General features: G+C 42.5%; 1 protein-coding gene and 1 pseudogene across 5 annotated transcripts in view; one reads left to right on the forward strand and one right to left on the reverse strand.

The window, feature by feature from the left end:
• Positions 1-5,168, forward strand: part of rnf144aa (ring finger protein 144aa) — a 51,730-nt gene extending 46,562 nt beyond the window's left edge. For all 4 annotated transcript variants that reach the window (XM_079528841.1, XM_079528844.1, XM_079528842.1 and 1 more), the window contains one exon: positions 3,186-5,168. In XM_079528841.1, coding sequence (XP_079384967.1) covers positions 3,186-3,317 — 132 coding nt within the window. In that variant the 3' untranslated portion in view covers positions 3,318-5,168. The remainder of the gene's footprint in view (positions 1-3,185) is intronic.
• A 141-nt stretch (positions 5,169-5,309) lies between these two features.
• On the reverse strand, positions 5,310-7,999 carry LOC306941847 (ATP-dependent RNA helicase DDX19B-like; annotated as a pseudogene). The gene is made up of 2 exons: positions 7,715-7,999; positions 5,310-7,429 (listed from the first exon to the last, which is right to left on the reverse strand). The product of its transcript is annotated as an ATP-dependent RNA helicase DDX19B-like (transcript).
• Between the last annotated feature and the right edge of the window lie 8,639 nt (positions 8,000-16,638).

The raw sequence follows: 16,638 nt of genomic DNA on the forward strand, positions 1-16,638 counted from the left end.
ACTGGTGGCCATCTTGGATTTTCAGCTGGATAACGTACTTTTCTTAGAAAGTACATCCTGGACATCATTTGTGCCAAATCTGGTGCTTGTACCACCAAGTGAAGGATTATTATGGAATATGGACTTAATATGCCCCACTTTATCGTTTAATTCCCATTGTATCATCATAATATTAAATAGTTTTGATGTTCTAAATGCAGAATTGGATTTATCATACTCAGAAACATATATTTCGATGTATAGGCCATCAAAATAGGATTGTATAGCTCAATATAGCTCAAACACGGTTTAAAACGACCTCGAATGGCGGCCATCTTGAAAAATGGTGTCCATTTAGTTTTTTTCAAGTGGACAACGTACTTTTCTGAGAGAGTAGGTTCCGAAGCACTTGTGTGCCAATTTTGGTGCTTGTACCATCAAGTGAACGATTCTTATGATATATTGACTTAATCTGCTCCACTATTATTCAGCTTTTTAGTCAGCCTGTATAATGGAAGGTGGACGCCTGGACGGCAGCGCGGTTGCACAATCCGGTCTAGGATTGCTAAAGAAGGAAAAGCCAAGCCAAAATAATAATAATAAAAAAAAGAAATCAGCGATCCGGTTTGATATCAATAATAAAGCTTATCAGACGGAACATTACGCCAGAAGCAGTTGCTAGTTGGATTCCTTATGACGGAACGTTCCGCCAGGAGCAGTAAGCCTGTTAACTACATGTCCAGTGACCTGTGTAGTAGACAAATGAAAGAAGCGACTACAGTATTGTAATGTAAAATATTCCTTTTGATTACCACTTTTCAGTCTGCATGCAACAGTCTACTGCTACATAGCAAGGAGCTCTGGCACTGTTCACTTTTCACAACCTTTAGCTTCACCATCATTCCAATTTACGATGTACTGTAGGCCTTTTAACAGCGTTCCTCAACTTAGCACCATTCCTTAACTGGCACCATTCTTTAACTTAGCACCATTCCTTAACCCATTTTAACACCAAAGCATCCATGTCATTTTAGATTTTATACATAGCACATTAGTGCTATGTATAAAAAAATATTTTTGAAAAATCGTGAAAATGTGGCACAGATCTTTGAATATATTCTTTCAGAAGACGTTTTTTATTTATTTCGACGTCAGGCCTAAATGGGTTAATCCATTGAGACCTGGAACGCATCCATGTCACGTTAGCGTTTAACCACAACCATTAACCCATTTTGGGGCGGGAACCCCTTTTGGTGTTTTAAACATTGTTATAATTTAGCTATTGAAAAATAGCAGATCTACAAGCTCATAGCGCGCCACCGAGTGGCGCGCTATGAACTTGTAGGTCTGCTATTTTTGAAAAATCGTTAAAATGTCCCTCAAATCTTTCCGAAAATTGTCATGATTTAGAAAACTTTTTTTTTTAAATTTCGACGTCAGGCCTGAATGGGTTAAGGAGCAGAGTACCATTTCTAGCCAGGCGGGCACATTCCAGTGTTCACAACAGACTTGTTGTGAACATTATTAGTATACATAATGGCATCTGTTACCCAGTGGGGCAGGCTGAGTCATGAACACCCTTGAAGCCCCATTCACACTGCACCGCAAGACGGTGTCGCGTGCCAAAAATAGCTGACCTACAAGCTCACAACGCATCGCGGATTCGACACGTCGTGAGCTTGCAGGTCTGCTATTTTTGGCACGAGACGCAGCATACATTAGGCATCACAGATCATCTCTCTCTCTCTCTCTCCTCTCTCTCTCTCCTCTCTCTCTCTCTCTCCTCTCTCCTCTCTCCTCTCTCTCTCTCTCCTCTCTCCTCTCTCTCTCTCTCTCTCTCTCTCTCTCTCTCTCTCTGCTCTTGCTCTCTCTGTGGTCTCCATCTCTGTCTGGTTCAGACCAGCCTTGCTATGAGATCTTTCATTCATAAATTCACAAATCTGGCCTTTACATGAAAATCTCAGCTTCTCCGCCACACCTAACATGTCCTCCTCCATGTATCTGATGGATAATTAGGTGTGTGTGTGTGTGTGTGTGTGTGTGTGTGTGTGTGTGTGTGTGTGTGTGTGTGTGTGTGTGTGTGTGTGTGTGTGTGTGTGTGTGTGTGTGTGTGTGTGTGTGTGTGTGTGTGTGTGTGTGTGTGTGTGTGTGTGTGTGTGTGTGTGTGTGTGTGTGTGTGTGTGTGCATAAGGAGGACAGAAGGTCACGTCGCTGTGTCTAATGTTGTCTGACACACTAACTCTCTCAGGGCCTGTTACTCTGACCAAAGGAGATATTACTGTGCTCAAACAGCCGTGCTGTTCTCCACATCAGATCCTTTCAAAAGGCCAAAAATAGGCATTTACCGATGCAGATGTGTGTGTTTTTCTTTTACATAACGGGTGCCTGTCCTTCACAGATTTGCCCTCAAGTGATCCCAAAATTTCCCCTGTGCCCTGAAATCAGGGGGAGGGGCAGGGGGGTTCATTATAATAAGTCACTGTTGCCTATGACTGCATGTTTGGCATTCAGTTCAGTTCCACTGGAGTTTTACTGGTGTCATGCGCCCCTGTGTGGTGAATTACCTGAATTGCACTCATGATTGAAGAACTGGCACCATATTATCCATGCTTTTCTCTCTTTTAATGTAATCAGCAGACAGATTACTTAAGAGATAAAGATGAGTAGCTGCTATTGAATATAACTTCTCAAAAACGAAGATGTCCAATGACATCTTCGCCAAAGCTACACCAAAGCTCCTCTGGGAGGTAGCCACAGTATGCGTCTAAAATCTAAATGTATGGCATTGGCAGTGCTATCATTAAAAGAGTAGTTCACGCCCAAAAAAAAAAAAATATATATATATATATTATATATATATATTTTTTTTCCTATGGGGGGTGGTTTTGGGGAATATCCTCCATAGAGTCCAAGTAATTCGTAGTGGCTCGAGTTGCTTCTCTAGAACTATTTGTCCCGGTTACACCTACTGTAATATTAATAGAGATGTTGAGCTCTAAATGGGTACTGTCATATTAAAATGTGTTTCCAAAATGAACAACATTTTCAATTAATAAAAAGCACATCTCTTGCGCACGTAACAGGCTAACTTTATAAATATAGCCTGACGAAAGTCGTATAGACCGAAACGTGATTTCCTATTAAAGCCTGCAATTTCAGTGCTTTTCAATTAAAAGTTGTGCTTGCTTGTATTGTCGTGTGTTCAGGTTGTGGGGATCTTCGCTGGTTTCGGCCTTCTGCTGTTGGTCGCCTCCCCCTTCCTCCTGTTGGCCACGCCCATCGTCCTCTGCTGTAAGTGCAAGTGCAGCAAAGGAGACGATGATCCCCTGCCCACCTAAAAAGAAAAACAAATGAAGCGCCCTGCCAGGATGAGGTGGCGAGCCGCCCCATGGAATGGGCCATCTTTTTTCACCTTTCACCCTCCTCTTTGTATTGTTTTCCTACTTCCAGCTTTGAGTGCTTTGTTTTTTCTTGGGGTGGGCCGGGCGTGCGCCGGGTCCTGGCCGCATTGGAATCCATCGCTCTGCATGGGAGAAGAGTGACCACATCCCCCCTGCGTGGAGGAGGTAACCCCGGGGGTTTAAAGGTCACGGGAGGTCAGAAAGACTTGAGAAAGGACTGCAAGTGTCCTTGTGTTTTTGTCGGTGGTGGTTTGGGCACGTGTAGCGCAAAGACGGCCCCACCGCTGCGGTGGGCCGTAGCCGGTCAGTTACTGTGGTGAGGTACGTACGTAGGTTTGGCATTTGTCGTGACAAGCAGGGGAAATTATATACATGTTGTAAAATGCATCTACAGTCCTCTTGTATGGACGCTACCTTGCAGGAGCTGCGTTCGAAAGAAGTCGAAACTTTAATCGCTCTGTTTTGTTGGCTTGTCGTGCAAAAACAAGAAGAAGAAAAAATGCTTCTCCCCGCGCCACCACATTCTTTGTGTAGCTAAAGGTTTCATCAGTAGCATTGCCCATATTTACATGTCGGCCATTTAACTTTGATGCCATACTGTCTTGAAGTAAGAACAAAATGGCCACCACGTGGATATGGTCGGTTAAGAGTCGCACCGCATGTGTTTGTCGGTCTACTCTGTTTTCACACATGGTTCCTCGTTCTGGGTCGAGGCAGAGATGGGGGGAGGGGGGGCATTCTCCTCACAGCTCACTGTACAGCAGTCCTCTAAAATGATGTCAATGTTTTATAACGTTTAACTTTTAATAGAACTGTCTCCAGAGTTGTGTCTAAAGTATGTACCGTACTTTGAGTGTTTCCCAAACTGTGTGTTTGGTCCAGATGTCAGAGGTGAAGGACAGTCACTTTAATACTTGCTACATGTCTTTGCTTTGGTCTAGAATGGTCCATCCGATGCTTGTGAACCACAAATATGACACACCCCTGTTCGAAGTTACGTATAGACATTGAATTGGATAAATAGGGATATAATTTGTTTTATTTTGAAGAGTTTATCAATTTTGAAAAAAATAAATATAGCGGTATTCTTCGGAAACCTCGCTGGGCGCAATACCAGTCATTGTAACCATATTTTTTTGGTTTATTTTCAATTGTTTACAGACTCAATTCACCTGAATTTTGTGTTCACAATTATTTACTGGAGTAACCTTTTATTATAGACCAACAAATATTAGCAAGGGATTTCTCATCTTGGGGGCCTTCCACTTCAAGGTCATCGTTAAGTCTATTATATCCACATGATGTGGAACCATTTTAACAATTCACTGGAATATATGTCACAGAAGTAATTTTCTGACCCCAGTGAGTGGTTTAGCCAAATAGAATCTAATGGCCTTAATTTGAGTGTAGCCAAAAAAAGGGAATGTCCCCTGTGCATTAGAAAAAGTCAAATGTCAAAATCTGACCGCTATCATCACAGGGAAAGCACATTTAAAGACATTTTCAAAACATTACAGTAAAGTCAATGTAACCCTTTATTTCCTTTTCACTTGATGCTATGATGTCATACATTCATTGCATTGTTAATAGCCATTCTGTATAACCCAAACTGCTGTAATTGCAACAACTATCCTAAAACATATGTTTTATGTGAACCAAGGCCCATATTTACAAGTCTCTGAAGGGCAGGAGAAATGATCTAGGACAGAAAAGCAGGTCCTTTTCAACCACAATTCTTCTTTCTTTGAAACTGATCTTTGATCAAATCTCCTATGTGATGCTTAAAAACGCCTGCCAATTTGAGTTGCAAACTTGCATATGTTAGTGGTGTGAGTTTTAATGTTATGTGACCTCCAACAACGTAGCTATTCCTTCTTGCAGGGACGTTAGAGTAGAAGTAAATATAAAGGAATGTTCCATTTTGGGCACACAATTATTACAAAGCTGCTCTATATCACTTTATCTATGCAAGTTTGTACATTTGTAAAAGGTTAACTGATTGGTCATATCTAGATGCCACTGTACGTCATGACTCGGTTTATCACTTTAATGTTATGCAGCAGAGGATGTCGTTTACCATCCTACGTGTACAGTACATATCATGGATTTTATTTCATCAGGGAACTATCCAGGAAACCATCCTTATTTTTGTGGCATGATCTGTGTTTCTTGTTGTCCAAAATCTTGTGATCATAAATACCCAGTGTAGGAATCACAGTTTCTGTTTTTGTTTGTTTGGCTCTGGGAGAAAACAAGAGATAATGCATGGTCATTTTACTCCATTTTCATCGAGGGTTGAATTTTGAAACAGTTTTTAATGCAGGAGTTATTGGTTCACGTAAGGAATCCATTTTAACTTGGTTTTGGCAGAAGGCTGACACTTAGCCTACATAAAGCTTTTAATATCCAGATCTTCATCCTCATGTGGTCCATTCTCATTACAGTATGACATCGTCACTAGCGGGCAGAAACGTCCATATTTTGTGTTTGAATGTTTCGTTTTGTTTGAAATGAATGCTATTGATCACCTTTAACCACCTAGGGCTAAGCCCTATTTCATACGAAAATAGCCAATCTACAAACTTGCATGTGATGACGTGGCTAGTTCTGGAACTTTTAGCTGATAATGACATGCTCAAAATGGGGACGCCAGCTTGAAAGTGGTCAGTCAAGTCAGTGTGGGTTTTATAATTAACCAGTAAAAAACATTAACCTCTATCCCCATGTAGTCCATTCTCATTTTATTATGACCCACCATCGCCAAAGTCTGCAATGTTAATAATGATAATGAGCTTTATTTATATAGCACCTTTCATACAGCGTTGCAGTTCAAAGTGCTTCACAGGCAGGACATACAGTACATCAAGTGCTTTACAGTTAGGTCATAGGTTAACATATCAAACACAGTACATGTTTACATAGGATGATAATAATACAACGATGCAGAATTCATACATTTACATTATACATTTGCTCTAACAGACTCCAAAACAAGCCACCAGCAAACAATTATTTTCTAATGATTCTGAAAACTATTGACTCGGCTGTTCTTTTTAGTAGTATTTAAGTTAACTTAACAATCAACAAATCAACATTAAATTCATCCCCATCCTATTAATCTAGAATCATATATATGTGTTTGTAATAGTTTAGCCTTATAATTAAGCTCTTGTCATACTGTTAACAACACCGCATGTCACCGCACCGGTCCGTCTTTCAATGTTCTTGTTGAAATGGTCCTGGATTCGGTTGAGGATGTTCATGCTGAACTACAGTAGCTGTCCACCATGTTGATGGCCAGCCCTCGCTTGCCGAATCGGCCCGTGCGACGAATCCTGTGCAGGTACGCCTCGTTGTCCGGGTTACCGTCCTTGTCCACCGGTCAGGTTGATCACCACGGACACCTGTTCAACGTCAATACTTCGTGCACGGACGTTGGTGGTGACCAGGACCTTCTCCTTGCCGCCCCTGAAGTGCTCGATGACGGCGGCTCTCTGCTCCACCTGCGTCTCCCCGCTCAGTAGTGCCACCTGGTGACCCTCCCTGGACAGCTCCCCTGCCAGCCACCCTGCCTTCTATCTTGTATGACAGAAGATCATGGCCTGGGCGATGGTTATGGCTCCGTAGATGTTACAGAACACGTAGTACTGCTTGATGGTGTCCATAGTCTCCTCCTCTCGCTTCAGCTTGATGATGTTGGGGTCGGGCACGATGCGCTGGGCAAAGTTCCACACAGACTCCTCGAACGTGGCCGAGAACAGCAACATCTGGCAGTTCTTGGGCAGAATTCTCTGGATGCGGATGCTCTGGTCCTGGTTGCCCTGCGTGGAGATCATGACGTCGGCCTCGTCCAGGACAAACACCTTGATCTTCTTGGGGTCGATAAACCTGAACTTGTGGCACCAGTCCAGCACGGCAATCTGCTCCTGCAGCGTTGAGCCCCTCTGCAAGCCATGCCATACACGCCCTGGAGCAGCTGAGGTTTGAGTCTGAGCTCCGCAAAAGACTTGACGGAGTAGAGCGGGGAGTTGGTATCCCTCTGAAGTAGCCTACCTACCAGCGGATTACGGTCTGGCGAGGCTCAGTAGCACGCCTCTTTCCTACAGCAGAGAACAGGTCGGACCAATCGGGACACGGTATGCAATATAGGCGGGCTTTGGTACAGTGACGTTCAATGCTTGAGACCTTTGACTGACAGTAGCTCTGACCAATTGCGTCAAAGAGAAAATGTTCCCCGGGAAATGAAATCCAAGTGGAGCCAGCCCAGACTGATATACCGCGACAGTGTTGTGTGATATTAGTCTGGCTTATTAGCCAGGCTACCTCTGAAGCACCTCCACTTGGTTGGTGGTGTTGACCAGGTTACTGCGGATCAGCTTGTTCAACAACGACTGGGCCGCTTTGTCACCTTTGTCGTCCTCCTCTGATGGCGTCTTTGTTTTCCCTGCTCCCTCCGTCTTTGCTGGGGCACTGCTTGAGTCTGTTTTGGTGGTGTTGGTAGTTGTGGAGGAGGAAGTGCCATTTTCTTCTGGTTTGTCTTTTATTGTAAGGCCACCGATCGATTCCGCTGCTGCTTCCTGCTCTTCCATCGCCAGCACCCAGGAGTCTGTAGCCGCCATGGTGGAAGCCTTGTTGCTTCGGTAGTTCTAGTAGGATGAAGAACCAACTCAAATAACTCAGCTAGGAGACCCCCTAGCCCAGGAGTTCTCAACGTTTTTGGCTGGGGACCCCCGGAAATGCTTTGGCTATGTCTCGTGTTGGTCTCGAGCTCGAGTGGATGACTGAGTACGACCGGCTCACAAAAGCCAAATGGCAGATTCTTAAGCATGATGTCACAATGAATGACGTTCTTGTGGCAGTACATCAGGGTATCAGACACCTGGCAGAGCGATGCTCGCCAAGATGCCAAATGACCTGTATTTCTGTATCTCCTCGTACATCTCACCATACTCAAGGATCAGAATGATTCGTGTGCGGTCATGAAATGGATGTTGGGATGTCCGAAATGGGACTGAATCTCTTAACTAATAACTAGTAATAAATAACTGATCCATTGGAACATGCGTTATTTGTTTTCCAAGTAACGTTTTTTGGACAAACAAGGTTTCTGCCGACAGTGACTATACTGTATAGAAGCTGACATTACTGTTCATATCCATTCCATACATACGTCATCCCTCCCTCGTTCAGGGTAACTCAGCAGAACTGAACTAAGAACAGACATTCTGGTCATGGTCATGCACATTGATCGGCAATGATTGCACAACATCATCATGGTCCTCAGTGAATTAATTCTAAGACTTATTAATAGCATACAGTACATCATTAGCCTTAAAGTTTTAGCACCTGCTGTAGCCTCTATTGATTTTTACTGACCCCACCTACTATACAAGCATGATTGTTTTATATCGGCGCTAATCCAGTTTCAGCACCTTCTCATTTTGTCCTCTCCTTGAAAATCTCATTCCAGATAAAGCTTTCGCTGTTTGTATGACAATCGTGCCAAACAGATTTCCAGGCAGGATTGGAGAGAAAAAAGAAAAAAAAAGTCTTTTGACCATGTATTGTTATTGTGTTATGGAGATGAACAATTTGCTTTTTTTTAATGCAAGTGCTGCACTGTATATGGTTTCCATTGTTTTTGCTTTGTGTTATGGTCAGGTTAAAACTACTGTGTTCATTTTATATGTTACGATACCTTCTGTGTTCACAGAATGGAACTGAGCAGTTGAAAACAATGCAAACTCAGCGGAGTCACGAGAGATCACACCCACACGCTAAAGGGTTTTCACAATGCTTTGGACTTGGGGGTCCTTTAAGGTTTTTATATCATCTGGCAGTTGCCAAGCCTGCATGGGGAAGAAATGTGTTTGAAAATGTTGATCTGATGCGTTTAGACTTGAAAAAAAAAATATTTTTCTTTTTTTTTTAAACGTCTAAAGTAAACCATCTTGCAAAATTGTACATGCTATATTTCACCCATGTCTGCTGCCTGGCAACACTGAACGGATAGATATTATGCAACAAATACTAAGGGCCAAACTGTAGACTACAATCACCCTCTGTGTCACACCACCGTTTTCCACAACCGGGCCAATGGGGCTTATTTTTATGACTAACTTTGACTCGGATCAATATGCTATTGCTAATGTCAGCAAGATGTATAAAGAGCACCCTTTTGTTTTAAAATCTCACCTGTCCTTGTTGAGGAGAGATTTAAGCTGTAAATTACTTTACCAAGATTTACTTTGCAATTTACCAAGATCGAGTCTGGCTATGAACAGCAATTTATATTTTATAGCCTGTCGTGTCAATAGGTAATGTTGCATGCTACTAATTTATGTGTTAGAGATTACAATATTGTAGCCTCGGAAGATCTTTGGACTGGTAGCATTGTCACTCACTACATTGTTTTTGTTTGTTTTTTTCCTTTAAAATTTTAAGATGGCAAAATACCACAATTTCTTACAAAGATCAACCTTTGGTTATAGAATAGGTCTGCTATTTTTGAAAAATCGTGAAAATATTTATTTCAGAAAACTGGAGGATTTAGAAGGATTTTTTTAAATTTTGAGGTCAGGCCTAAATGGGTCAAATGATGAGGGACAATATCGGTGGCACCCAACTGTACATTGGTTCCCCTCATTGGTTCCTAGTTCTTTAAGACTTGCCTACAGTACATTGGTTCCCCTCATTGGTTCCTAGTTCTTTAAGACTTGCCTACAGTACATTGGTTCCCCTCATTGGTTCCTAGTTCTTTAAGACTTGCCTACAGTACATTGGTTCCCCTCATTGGTTCCTAGTTCTTTAAGACTTGCCTACAGTACATTGGTTCCCCTCATTGGTTCCTAGTTCTTTAAGACTTGCCTACAGTACATTGGTTCCTAGTTCTTTAATACTTGCCTACAGTACATTGGTTCCTAGTTCTTTAAGACTTGCCTACAGTACATTGGTTCCTAGTTCTTTAAGACTTGCCTACAGTACATTGGTTCCTAGTTCTTTAAGACTTGCCTACAGTACATTGGTTCCTAGTTCTTTAAGACTTGCCTACAGTACATTGGTTCCCCTCATTGGTTCCTAGTTCTTTAAGACTTGCCTACAGTACATTGGTTCCTAGTTCTTTAATACTTGCCTACAGTACATTGGTTCCTAGTTCTTTAAGACTTGCCTACAGTACATTGGTTCCTATAGTTCTTTAAGACTTGCCTACAGTACATTGGTTCCTAGTTCTTTAAGACTTGCCTACAGTACATTGGTTCCTAGTTCTTTAAGACTTGCCTACAGTACATTGGTTCCTAGTTCTTTAAGACTTGCCTACAGTACATTGGTTCCTAGTTCTTTAAGACTTGCCTACAGTACATTGGTTCCTAGTTCTTTAAGACTTGCCTACAGTACATTGGTTCCTAGTTCGTTAAGACTTGCCTACAGTACATTGGTTCCTAGTTCTTTAAGACTTGCCTACAGTACATTGGTTCCTAGTTCTTTAAGACTTGCCTACAGTACATTGGTTCCCCTCATTGGTTCCTAGTTCTTCATGCCTGTTTTTATACGCCTGTGTTGGATTATGTTCTACAGTTGGGTGCCACCGATATTGTCCCTTATCATTTGACCCATTTAGGCCTGACCTCAAAATTTAAAAAAAATCCTTCTAAATCCTCCAGTTTTCTGAAATAAATATTTTCACGATTTTTCAAAAATAGCAGACCTACAAGCTCGTAGCGCGCCACTCGGTGGCGCGCTATGATCTTGTAGATCTGCTATTTTTCAATAGCTAAATTATAACAATGTTTAAAACACCAAAAGGGGTTCCCGCCCAAAATGGGTTAACTGTCCTTTTGCGCAGATAACGCAAACCTCAGCAAAAAGAAAAGGACAATATCGATGGCCTCCAACTGTACTTTGTATTTTCTGTATTTTCTCAATTCACCTTCAGTCAGTCACCTTTGCACATACAGATGCATCACTGAGATCAGAACAAACTATTATTTTAGGCCTGGGAGGATTTTCTCTGTATAGTACAGTAAGAATATTTGACATCTTAACCCATTAAGACTGGGGTAGATTCTGTAAATGCCTATTCAAATCCTAACAGTTTTCATGTCAAGGTGAACCCCCAAAATTATCTGTATTTCCCGCCGTGACCATCTCAAAATATGTTCCAGGGACCCCCAGAAGCAAAGATTAGAGTTAAAGATGTTTGCTGTCAAAGAAAATATATATTCAAAGATTTGCACTTGGTGTTCAAGACATTTATCCAAATGCTAAAATCTAAAAGATGCTTTCCAGATTTGAACTGGGTATGTCAATGTGCTGACCTGAAGGTTGATTGACCCAAGCCATGATTGATGTAGAGAAGTAAACCATATTTGGACAGCTTCTGTACAATTGAGATATCTATAGTTGCCATCTCCCCATGTATCTGCAGTCCCACTAACACTGTGACACAAGGTATTAAAGGTTGTTGTTTTTTTGTGATTCTGTTCTTTATTGTGATGTTCTGAATATAATCCAGATATTTGGATGCTTTTAAGGTATTGCGCAATGTCTCCCTCTGCTGTTAAGATGATGCTTTACAGTTCCACTCCCTTTTCCAGTTGAGAGGGGCAGTGTAAAAATGTTAACAGAAATTTGAAAGAAACATTGTGTATAACTTAAAGGGCCATGAACCCCTAGGCTGTGTTTTATTTTATTTTTAATAAACAGCAGAAAATGGCATAGTGGTGGCCATTCTCTAGTTCATTGTTCCAGACCCCATTTATTTGTCCCATAATTATTCATAAGCCTAGAATCAAGCCATCCAGTATCCTTGTGAATCATGACCATAAAACCTTTGATTCTGTGAAGAAGAAAAAAATCACACCCGTGTGAACTGAGTGGTGCAACTACACATTTATTGTTATAGTTACTGTATAGTTAATGATTCACTCTGACGTGATATCTGTGATGTCAGTGACGTCACATACTAACCATAGCAACCATGCTCGTTTTTTTGGTTGCTAACCATAGCAACCATGCTCGTTTACAAAGCCAGTTGTAAAACAATATATACTATATATTATATCATATATAGTGGGGTCGTATCTGATACTTCTGTGACCGCGGACATCAAAGGTCCGTTTCTCAGTGGATTTATCATCTATGAAGGTTAAAAAACAAATTGAGCCCCCATTCATGAGAGCCCCAAATCCATATGGCCACCATCAACAACCTGTTGAGGCACAATAAGGCTAAATTACTTAAATTCATTCTGCTTTATCTAGCATGTGACATGTCAAACTAGGGGGTATCATGCGATGGCTGTTTTTAGCCCAAGGAGTGTTTTTTTGTGCAAAACTAATGCTTGGAATGGATGGCCATATGGATTTGGGGCACTCATTTTTGCGAGGTACATGGGGGCTCAAATTGTTTTTTAACCTTCATAGATGATAAATCCTACGGAAGTATCAGATACGACCCCACTGGCCTACTATACAATATTTAATAAATTCCCCTTTTTTGCAGTTTTCAATATTTGAATTCTTCATGAAAAACAATGATAATAAAAAACTGAATGTAGAGAACAAAACTTAAAGGAGCATTCAGTGATTTGGGTGATTTGGATCCCCCCCGGTCCGCCCTGGTAACAAGATGTGCACATGCATGCACTACAGTGGGGTGACATGCGACAGGCCAACAGCACACACACCAAGGCACCGCCCCCACTCTATCCTGATTGGATGAAGGCTTTGCCACTTAGCCAAAAACGAAACCTAAGGTTTTTTGACCCCCAGAGGTTAACTGGGGACAGGGAGGAACTCCTTATATGGTCAGCACACACTATAGATGTTTGCCCTGCATGGCCTGGACCCAAACCTGCGTTCCGAGCTTGCAGATCTGCTAATTTTCCACTACCCATTTTTCTAATTTGGGGAATTTCATTGATCACATGTTAATGTAATCATTCAACATCTCTGAAGTCCAGTGACCAGACATTAGAGATAGCAGCATAGAATGCATTTTGGAATAACACTTCAATTATAATCTGGTGTGAATTAAGGCATATATGTCCACGTCCAAGGGAAGGGACACAAATAGCCAATCTACATGCTACCAACATGTTGCATTGCAGCACGTTATGAGCTAAGTTATATTGCCTAAGACGACATGCCCAAAATATGGATGCCGGATTTAAATCTCTTAGAAAAGGAAGAGCTTGACTTTTAAGTAAACAAAGGCCAATGGATTTATAGTCGATAGAACCAGGCCATTGGAAACGATGCCTGTTAGTATGCCCTGGCGCTTGGGTAGAACAGTGGTGAAGTATCTACCCGCCACTGTGGAGGTTGGACCGTTTCTGCACCTGTCAGCAAGGAGTGTTGGGTAAGAGTCTCTACATCCTCCCGGTGGGGGCTCCTCACTGGCAGGTGCGTCTGTAGGATACAACAGCAGTGACGACACAGAAATGTGTGTGGAGGAATTAATTGCCATAATGACTAAATTGGGAGAAAAATTGTAAAAAGCAAAGAAAAAGAATAACGCCCCTCCGGTTATGCAATACCAGTTATACCGATGGATATTGTTAGATAACTTAATGCATGAGCCTTTATTGGAGGCCAGTATTAGTACTATGATGTAAAACGTCATTCCAACCAACGTGTAACTGCAGCCTCCTTGTTTCTTACTGTTTGAAATACGTTCTGTATGCATTTCCTCTACCCCACAGGCCCACACACATCTCTGACACCAGCTCATTGATGACAATGGCATCCTGTTTAAAATTGGTTTTGTTCATTTGTACGACTACTCTTGTCTGCTCATTGTCTCCACCAGGCCGAAGGCATGGGGAGAGAGTATGTTTTGCACTCCATCCGTCTGTCCGTGTGTCCGTCCGTCCGTGATCAGCTAATCTCCGGCACCGTTAACCCGGTCGATGCCAAATTTTGCACACACACTCCCTGGATGCCAACGATGAACCGCTGCCCCAAAATTTCCAGAACAGCCTGTTATAGCGCCACCAGGAGGCCTCTTTGTGCAAAACTGTTTTTGGACAGTACACCTACAGATTTTGTCCAAACATCACGCAAATTGGTACACAGTCTCTCTAGAGCCATTCAACGAAACTGGTCTTTCAGATTTCTCAGACTTCATCCTGATTGGCTAAGATTGGCTTCCAAAGCAAGCAGGAGTGCTCAGTTTCAAACAAAATGCTGCAAATCATGAACACATCGTGTGATTTCCGTGAAATTGTGCACGCACATTCCCACTAGGCCGAGGAAGAAATGCCACATGAACATTTTCAACTCAGCCTCATGGTGGCGCTATAACTGGCAGAAAAGTGTTTTACCTCTAACTGCACGGATCTGTGGATAACTTTGTATGCCAACTCCCTAGAGGCCAAGGAAAAACCTTTGCCAATAATTTTTCACATCTGCTCTTTATAGCGCCACCAGGAGGCCGACATATGTAAAACACATTTTCTAATATTACTCCTTCAGATTGTATCCAAATTTCACGCAAATCGGTACACATGCTCTCCATAGTCATGTGATCAAGACGGGTTTGTTTGATTTCTCATAATCCACCCTCATTGGCTACGATTGGCTTCTAAACTTTTCAGGAGTAGCCCGCTTTGTACCCGTTTTGTACAAATCGCCACAACTACTCAACGCAGCGTCCGATTGTGGTGAAACTGTGCATGCATATTCCCACTAGGCTTTGGAAGAAATGCCACTTGACAGTTTTCAAATCAGCCTCATGGTGGCGCTACAACAGGCCAAGCCACGTCACACACACGCATGCATGTACGCACGCACGCGCACACGCACATGCACATGCACACGCACACACACGTTTATATTGCTCCTAAATATTTTGCCAAACATCACACTCACACTCCTATCCTCCTGGTGGAGACCTGTGCCCAGAAGGGCACTTTTTCTAGTTTCCATTGCTTTTGACTCTGTCAACAAGCAGCTTGGTCCTGCTCTGTTTGATCAGCACCTTGGTTTCAGGCCTTTCGCTCCTCCAAAGAACAGGTTGTTCTCTCTCTTTCTCTTCACTCTCTTTGTCGCCATTTCCTGCCAGAGGCTGGATCGGGAGCATTAACCAGACAACCCTGAAGGCTGAAAATGAAAGTGCAAACTCCAAATAACAACCTGGTCATATATCATCCCTCACCAGCTGTTCTCTGTTTGGAAGGCGCTCCACCAATCACTGGGCAGGACCACAGGAAGTTGCCATCTGTGGGCGCCATGGCGACGGGGTTTGCGGATGGGGCGTTTGAGGCTGATGTGTTATCTGGAGCAAATGAAGTATGATGCACACATGGAGAAAACAGGAGGGAGGAAAAAGATTGGGACAGAGATGGACAGGAAGGAAACTTGGCTTCAAATGGGGGAAATCAAATAAAAGATTGTCAGAGAGAGAGAGAGAGAGAGTTGATCTCCAACACACCGTGTAATAGAGGAGAGGGAGGCACCTGCTCTGCACAGAACGCAGGGTTCTGCCATCACATGTGTGCTGGCTGCTGGCCGATCGAGCCTGGCCTGCTCTGGCTTTATCTAATGCACCTCACTGCCAACTCCTCCTCTGTGCTCCAACCCATCCTCTGTACTGCTGCTCTGCAGTTACCAGCCAACCAAGCAACCCTTAACCTCTAACATCATAGCAAAGAAACTCTGGAAAATCTCATCACGAACACAAATTGATTCTGTGACTGAATGTAAAACGTGTACCGACTACCGACTATCCCGCCATGGTGTGTTGCAGTATCAGCAGTGGTGTGTCATATTGTAGATCCAAGCCGTAAGCTCAAAATCACACTGGCTCATGATAGTTTGTGTGTGTGTGTCTCTCTCTCTCTCTCTCTCACACACACACACATACACACACACACACACACACACACACACACACACACACACACACACACACACACAATCTGGACTGAGACTGTTAGTAGTGTGGTGATGAATGTGGCATGAAGCATCTCAAAGCAATATTGAAGATGGGGGGAGGGGGTGGACTGACCAGCATGTGTTATTCAGACGTTATTGGATACAGACCAGGCCCTGACTAAAAGCAGCACAGATAAATTGAAGATGGACTGAACTGAATAGTATGGGCACATTTCATTTAGATGTAAGATATGTTCATTTTTCTCTTCATTTTTTATCACTTGGCTCCCTTGGATTTGACTTCAATCTGTTTGACACATCTTATTCTGTGAGTTGAAACATGGTTTCTTGGCTGTATGTCTGTACTTAATTTGCAACATAAA

The sequence above is a fragment of the Electrona antarctica genome, assembly GCF_951216825.1.
Source record: "Electrona antarctica genome assembly, chromosome: 18".
In the NCBI taxonomy this organism is placed as follows: domain Eukaryota; kingdom Metazoa; phylum Chordata; class Actinopteri; order Myctophiformes; family Myctophidae; genus Electrona; species Electrona antarctica.